Source organism: Psittacula echo (assembly GCF_963264785.1).
Source record: "Psittacula echo genome assembly, chromosome: 6".
Lineage (NCBI taxonomy): Eukaryota > Metazoa > Chordata > Aves > Psittaciformes > Psittacidae > Psittacula > Psittacula echo.
The window spans coordinates 57,292,053-57,300,417 of record NC_137743.1 but is presented as its reverse complement, the minus strand read 5'-3'; the positions used below and the strand labels follow the sequence as shown (position 1 = coordinate 57,300,417).

Below are 8,365 nucleotides of genomic sequence, written 5' to 3'. Positions count from 1 at the left end.
TACATGCTTGCAATTTTTTTATGGTTGTACTTTTTGGTTCCATAACTGAAAAGAAAAGCAGTCAAACCAAAGGTTAATTTAAATTGACTTCAGTTAACCATACTGTAAATCACTGAATAAGTCAGGGTGTGTCATCTAAGCTTCATCTACCCAAAAGTTTTTAAGCTTTCCATTTGTCCCATAGTGGCAGAACTAGTATGACAGTTCTCAAAAAAAGCCAAAACATTGAAAGTAAAAAATTCCCTTCCAGGAGGTGTGGAAGGGAAGGCAGGCACCTTTTTATATGTAGGAAGGTGAAAATGTTATTAATGGATAAGTTAAGTTCTGTAAGCCTGTTCATCAAACCGGCAAGATATTTTAAGGAATAAATAATTGATGACCATTGCTCTCTACATGTGGTAGAAGTCTTCAGGGTAACTGTATCCAGAAAGTAGCTTCTTTCTTCGGCTGACTTGGGAGAACGTTGCCTTATATTGCTGTTAACTTCACTGTCTTCTGACAACATGTTGTGCTAAATAGTCATTAAATTAATCATTACCTTCTTACATTAGCCTCTGTCATAAGCGATCATATGAGCTCTGGTATGACGTACTTACTAAAGGCACTTCAAGCATAAAGACTGGCATTCTAGTAAAGAGATACAATTTGCAACTGTTTCACTTGAGGTCTGTTCCAGAAATAGATACCAGCAGCACTCCTACTGCAAGGTGGAAGGGCAAGCGTCTCAAATTGGGGTGTGTAAAGGCTTCTAGAGTAATTTACTTGGACCAGAAGATTTGTGCCATATCTCAGTCAACACCATGAGAAATGAAATTAATAATTAGTTTGCTTAAACATGGCATTCTAAAGGTAGCTGAACATCAGGAGCTAGAACAGGAGGGTGAGGCTTCTGTTATTCACAAGTGTATCTTGTTAAATATTTACATAATACCTACATTCAAATGGTACAGAAAAGCTTTAAAAGACCCTTTTGATGATACACAGTGAGGTTGCGCAGAAATATTTTTAAGCTGCTGAGTAAGATAGGAGCCCAGCCTCCTCATAAAGTGACACCTTAAAGATGAGGATAACTTTAAAAGGTACTTGGGCTTCTGAATAAAAATGTACTTCTGACAGTTGTATCTTTAAAATCCAAAGTCACTAGTATGAAAGATATATCAAAGTCACTCAGTCATTTGCTTCTTTTGGGTACTGTCTTTCAACTAGACTAACAGGCCCACTTGGGATTTCAAATTGGAAGGAATTCATGGTGGCAGAGATCTTGCTGTGAATAAAAAGTCACAGAACCTATAGATCTTTCCCAAAAGATTTATATAAATGTTAGCATGTTTTAAATAGAACTGGCACCTCATGAACAAGTTGTTAGTACTTGAATTTTGTAAAACACATGGTGGCTGTCTTTTTGTCACATAGCTTAATCGGGAAGAATTTGAAGATCAAGATGATGAGACCAGAGTGCAGTATGAGGGTTTCCGGCCTGGGATGTATGTTCGAATAGAAATTGAGAATGTCCCATGTGAATTTGTCCTGAATTTTGACCCTCATTATCCTATTATCCTGGGTGGTCTAGGCAACATTGAAGGAAATGTCGGATATGTACAGGTATGTAACCAGAGCTGTGAGTGCACTTTATTGGCACAGGTATGCTTCAGAGTGCCTGGAGTTACTTATTATCTATTTATTAAAGATACAGTAAGCACAGAGAGAAACCTTTGTCTCTTTAATAGGGGATTTGCTTTTGACACTGTTAACTACAGTAGCACATGCTGGATTTTTACAGGCCTGACTGGATAACTGGAAGAAGTATTTACTGTTGTTTAATGTTCAGCTACAGAGATGTCTTAGGGCTAAGGTCTGATACTGCAGTTGCTAAATTGCAAACATAAATTGTGCTCTGAGGTCTATGGAGAAGTGGCTATAGAAGTTACTAGCATATATATATATATATATATTTTAAAATAATGCTGTTATGTATACTAGCATGACTTCAAAGTGAGTGAAATACTGATCAGCTTGATCTTTGCAGTCAACCTAGTGTTATTGAAGATACAAAGCTTACTGAGTAAAAAATTCAAGTGTAGATGGTGCTTTCAATTATTCCTGAAATTAAGGCTTGATTTTCAGAATTAACGTTATTACCCTGTAATAGCATTGTTCATCTTTTCTTCTAATTAGTTGCGCCTGAAGAAGCACCGATGGTATAAGAAGATACTTAAGACACATGATCCTTTAATCTTCTCATTAGGGTGGAGGCGATTTCAGACTATCCCCATGTTCTACATTGAAGATCACAATGGGCGTCATAGGCTTCTGAAGTACACACCACAACATATGCATTGTGGAGCAACTTTCTGGGGTAAGGGCATTCTGGAGTTACTGTCCTGTATCACTTAATCGTTATAAAATTCTCCGGCTTTACAGGATGTATTGGGAAGTACAGCCAATAGCTTTTAGAATGGGAAGTCTTCAAAAATTTGTATTCCTCGTGAAATACCAGATAACACCAAATAGTATGGGAAAATAGGCAATTGCCTATAATTGGTGAATTATTTGAATGGTTTGTGAATTATTTGGTTTTTATTCAATTTCTGAGCATTCAGCTGTGTTGTATCACATCAAAGAAGAATGTGATTTGTTGGCTGTGTGCAGAGAGACACTTGCATATGTTATGGGCCCAGCCCTGCAAATGCTTCTGAACATGAGTAACTTCTTGCTGACTATTCCTTTAACTTTCGTGGAGCTATACATGTGAGTATGGGTTGAATGCTTTAAACTTTTATTTGGTTTTATTGAGAATATTTGGCATGTATTTCTATGCTTTCTGACTTTAAATGGAAGCTAGATGTTGTGTAGTAAAGCTTTTCATAAATTCTTTAATGTTCTTGTAGGGCCCATCACTCCTCAGGGGACGGGATTTTTGGCAGTTCAGTCTGTCAGTGGCACAACGGTAGGTTTGTTATCACAAGAGGTTGTTTACTACTTTCCACATGTCTTTGGACATGCAGATTTGGGGAAGGAGGTGTGTATGTGAGAAAGCAGTGATGTTGCAGGAACTGGAGAAGTCGGTAGACTCGAGCTTTTGAAAGGTGTATTATGATGAGATAGGAAACTGGGTGGATGGTTTTTTAACAACTTTCATCTGCTACACTGAAAATGACCAATACTGCTTTATTATTTTCTGTGGAAGAAATTATACCTATTTGATTTTCAGTTATTAAGTATTTAGATAACTTTAAAATCTTTTCACAGGATGAGATGCTGTTGAAAATGTCTCTAGCATAATACTGACAGCAGTGCACAAAGCACTTCTCCTTTGAGACTTTCTGTCTGAGTAAGATTGTGTTTCATAAAGAGAACACAGCAAGGTAGATAACAAGGGCTCTTAGATTGCTTCCAAGGTCATTAGAATGGCAGTCCTGAAAATCTCATTAGTGAATGGTAGGAATGTTATGTCAGCAGCACCTCAGCTAGTTGGTACGGAGTCAGTTTGCATTTGTCATGCTGCTGTACTCCTGCAGAGGTTATAAATTCTGAACTCAAACTCTAAAAAGTGGTGAAATTGTATCTGTGAAGTGGTTTCTTCACTGGTAAATACACATTCAGCAGTGTCTTTCATCTCTATGTTTCAGCCTGATTTTCGGATTGCTGCAACAGGAGTTGTGCTTGATTTGGATAAATCCATAACTATTGTAAAGAAATTAAAGCTAACTGGTTTTCCATTCAAAATTTTTAAGAACACTTCTTTTATTAAGGTAGGTATGTAGGTATGTATACATGTACCAGTGTTAGGAAAGAATGCAACCTGGGACTCTATCCGTCTCTCTTTCCTGAGGCAGAAGTTCCCTTTTGTTGTTGCATACTGTTCTGGCTCTCAGTAGCTGCTTGGCTTTTTTCTGAGCTCTCTTTAGTATGGTTTGTAAAGTTTGATTCAGTTTGATCCCACTAAATTTCAGCTTTGGGATTGAAGATAACTTCTAGCATTGCTTAGGACTGTATAGTTACAATTACAAAAAATGTTTGGAAGTATTGCAGAAGTGAATTTAAGTGACCTTCCAAGCGTCCTCAGACCACCTTTCAAGCTCAGGGAAAGGTTTGGTTTTTCTGTGTTTGGGGCAGTAATCAACTAAGCACTTATCCCAGCAGTGAAGTGCTCAAGTATTCACACTAAGCATAATACAGATTTTTTTCCTGACTTCCCTGTGATTTATGAAAGAAGCGCAAACCTTGGAGAACTATATTGTATTAGTCTCATAGCTAGCAACTTAAAATCAGCTTACTTGCTTTTAAGGTATGTTGTGTTCTACCAGATGACTTTAAAAGAGGGCTGAACAGATTCTCCTAAATATGTTTTGGTTTAGAATTTAAAATGTATGTGTTTAATACTAAGAAGCCTTGCTAGATTACATCTAGTAGCTTACCCTGAAGTTAGCTCAGTAGGTTTGGTATGATCAGGACTCTTAGTGTAAACACAACGTTATGTTCTTCCTATTTCTTTATAAGATAGGCTTCTGGGAATTACATAAGTTTTTGAGGCCTACATAGGTCACAGAGAGACTTAGCATCTTGAATGATGGTGGCTAATTCACACTTTCAGGGAATGTTTAACTCTCAGTTGGAAGTGGCTAAATTTGAAGGTGCAGCAATTCGTACTGTGAGTGGTATCCGTGGACAGATCAAAAAGGCCCTCCGAACTCCAGTAGGTGCTTTCAGAGCAACATTTGAAGACAAATTGCTGATGAGTGGTAAGTTGCACTTTCCATGTAAGTTATCACACAACTTTCATCCTGCTTCACAGATTGAAAAGACATGTCTCAGAATCTCTGGAATCTGATAATTGAGATCTGAATTCAAAGAGCATGAAATGCCTGGTGAGATGCAGAATTAAATTTAAAAAAAAAAAGAAAGTACATTTTATGTTGTATTTTTTCAATTAGAAGTAATATAGTATGCAGATGAAAAGGTTTGCCTTGGAGACCTGTTTCTCTGGCTGTTTTCAAGTGTTTTACACAGCATGGTATTCTTTTCTCCTTGAACACAAAGATGAATTGTATTTAGTGGTAGTAGAAGAACATTTTTCTGAGAAATCCAGAGTTGCATTGTAATTCTAGTTAACTTTTTTCGTTAACCTTTCGGGGAAATTATGCAAGAGGTAAGGGGGAGTGATTTTCTGTGTTTGCTGAGCGTCACTGTGATGTTGAGAACATGAGTTTATGCTTGTTTGGGTTTAATGACCTGTTTTCTTAAACCCATTTAAAGTATGTGTAGTGCAAAATTAATGCCAGTTGGTTCTTTTATAGAAAGAGGTGGACGAAGAGCAAAATGTCTTTTTCAGTAATAGTAGAGGCACAGATACATGTATGAACTCTGTTGCTAGTTCTTTAATATGAATAATGAATAGGGTGCATTCAGCTGGCTGCTCTTCAGGAATATGTACTGTTTATGACTTTATGGGATTTTGCAGGATCTGAGTGTACAAATGGTTACCTTGCCTTTTGCTTAATGTTGAAAAGATTTGGTATATATACACCAAACAATGCTAGCATGTGGTGTAGGTATTAGTTACCTATTCTATTCAGGCAGTCTTTGCTTAGACTGTTGATGTGATGAGTTGTGGTGTTGTAGAGCCAAGTAACATTTCATTTTCTTTCAGATATTGTCTTTGTTAGGACCTGGTATCCTGTTTCTATCCCAACGTTTTATAACCCCGTAACATCCTTGCTGAAGCCAGCAGGTGAGAAAGATAGTTGGAGTGGAATGAAGACAACAGGCCAGCTGAGGCATGAGCGAGGCATCAAACTGAAACAAAACAAAGATTCTCTCTATAAGGTATATTTCATATGACTTTTTTTTTTTTCTCTTTCTTTTAAGCCAGTTTTCACAGGCAGGTTTGCACTCTGCCCCAGACTCTGCAAACTGAGAGCAGTGTAAATACATGCTCGTACATATACATGCCTGACTTCATATTTTTATCTACAAGGCAGAGTCTTTTCCTTGCATGAGATGGGAATAAAGCAGTGGAAGGTAAATTATTGCGGATCAGTGGAAGTTCATAAAGTAATCTGCAGGGTAGAAGTCTTACCCAGTGGCTTACTGAGGCTTCTGTCATAGTAAAATCGGGGTGAATGTACCATTCACAGTTCAATGCAAGGATGTCTGCGAACTTTTTTGGGTTTGGTTTTTTTTTTTGAGGCGGGGGGAGGAGGAGAAGGCACGGAGGGGAGGGTGTCTGTGTGTTGGATTGTGGTATTTTGTGTTTCTTCCCCTGAAAGATGGAAAAGAAAAGCTTTTTAATGATTTTATATATGTGTTATATCAATTCTTTTAGCCTATTGTGAGGGAGAAAAGGCATTTCAATAAGCTCCACATTCCTAAAGCACTGCAGAAGGCACTGCCTTTTAAAAACAAGCCTAAGAATCTTGAGAAGAAAGGCAAGACTCCAAAAGACCAGTGGAGACCAGCTGTTATCAGGGAGCCTCATGAAAAGAAGGTAATTATCACTTGCTCTGAAACAAGGACTCAGGAAGTGTAAATGTATTGCTTAGACCATTTCTAACTTATTTTAGCACTTGACTCTACTGCTAGTGATGAAGGCGTATATCCTCCTAGTGAAAAATGATCACCTGCAATTTGTTTTATTCCTGTTTTGTCACACAGAATGTATATGGAACTGTCACTGACTGGATGGTGTCTAATTTTTTTAAAATATTAGGTCACCTTAAGCTTAAATGCAATTTTTGTTCTTTTCACAGCACTTGCAAGGTATTTCAGTTGGATGTAGTGCTGTCACATTGTGGATGATTTAAACTAACAGCTGTGGTCCTCTGTTTGACTTGTCATTGCTATGCATTATTGACATAGACAGGACTTGAAGTGAATAGTCTGCTTCAAAAATCAAGAATTAGAGTGTTTGCAAAGGCAACAGGATCCAAACTGCAGTTAAAGTGTTCTGTAGTAGCAGTTAGCCTTTTAAGTAGTACCTCACCAAAATCCCTGTTTGCAAAAATCAAACCTTTGCTTAACTTCCTAAGAAGATAAACAGACCATTTTAGAAATTGAGTAACAGATGCAGAAATAATTTGGAACTTTCTTTGAATCTCTGATTCATTATATATCTTTCTGCAGAGGTTAAACTGTTTCTTGCTGGCCAAAACTAAACTGTTTATGTATTGATTCTCCATTTTCTGTTTTAGATATCAGCTCTACTTAGTGCTTTGAGTACAGTGAATAATTACAAGATAAAGAAAGCCAAAGTAAAACATCGGGAACACCTTAAAGAATATCTCAAAGTTAAGCAGAAGGAGGATGAACAGAAATTCAAGAGGCAAAAGGAGGCTAAGAAAAAGATTTATCGCATACTGGGACAAAGGGAGAAAAAGAGGCAGAAGTCAAGCTTGAAAGGATCTAGTAAGGAAGAGAAGAGTACATAAAATATCATCAGGTTTCAGACTAAATGAGGAACTAAGGTAGCTGTGCAATTTTCTGTTGAAGAAACAAAAAGGCCTTGGACTACACTAGATGTGATCTCAAGAGAAGAAAAAAAATATGCAAATATGATGTTATTCATGCTCTTGAATACATTTAGCAGTGTATATAAATAAGATGTATAAGTATGGATTGTGTATTTTCTACCTGATATTCTGGAGGACTTTGTATTTCAGTATATTTGTATCCATACTGCACATTCTGTCTAGCCAATAAAAGTATTTTAATGTCAATTACAGGATATTTTTTGTAAGTGTTTTTTGTTGATACTAGTGGACTTCTGTGGCAGAAAGAGAAGTCCTCGGGATGTCTCTGAGTATGTTTCTGTGTTGGCAGTACTTTGAGCCATAGCCTAAATTTTGCCTTTGGCAAATCTCCCATTAAAAGGTGTGAAGATCAGCTGTTACTGGGCATGAGTGTTGGATTCTCTAGCTTTGATGTGCTAGCAGATGCCACCAAAGGAGCTTGCAGTGTTTAGGTCATCTGATCCTGCATGAAAGCATCTCAGTTTTTTCCACTTCTCACTAGATGTTAAGCAGATCTTCAAAACAGTATTCCATCCAGATCTTCTATTACTTGACCAGTTTTGGCACGCCGGCACTGTCAGTAGATACCTCAATGCCTGCAGCTTTCTGGGCAAGCAGTATCAGACCCTTCACAAATGTGTATAACTACTTGGTGATTTTCTGTGAGGTAGGCACAGATGGGGTAACTTGCTTCCTTTGGGGATATGTTCCTTTGTCCAGCCACCTCCGTTAGACTTTCTTAAGGTGAAGTAGTAGATGGTTTCTGTCCTGTTAAATTAACAGTGTTGAAGTCTTCCTCGGCATTATAGGATGCTTTGAATAATCATTCTGTTCAAAGAGTAGAGCAATCTCTTTAT

At 37.5% G+C, this 8,365-nt stretch overlaps 1 protein-coding gene across 1 annotated transcript in view; it reads left to right on the top strand.

Moving 5' to 3' along the window:
* BMS1 (BMS1 ribosome biogenesis factor) overlaps positions 1–7,687 on the top strand; it is a 21,306-nt gene extending 13,619 nt beyond the window's left edge. The window contains exons 16-23 of the mRNA XM_080622019.1: positions 1,414–1,602; positions 2,176–2,356; positions 2,889–2,947; positions 3,630–3,752; positions 4,595–4,742; positions 5,651–5,826; positions 6,326–6,487; positions 7,191–7,687. Coding sequence (XP_080478145.1) covers positions 1,414–1,602; positions 2,176–2,356; positions 2,889–2,947; positions 3,630–3,752; positions 4,595–4,742; positions 5,651–5,826; positions 6,326–6,487; positions 7,191–7,427 — 1,275 coding nt within the window. The 3' untranslated portion in view covers positions 7,428–7,687. The remainder of the gene's footprint in view (positions 1–1,413; positions 1,603–2,175; positions 2,357–2,888; positions 2,948–3,629; positions 3,753–4,594; positions 4,743–5,650; positions 5,827–6,325; positions 6,488–7,190) is intronic.
* The last annotated feature ends 678 nt before the right edge of the window (positions 7,688–8,365 follow it).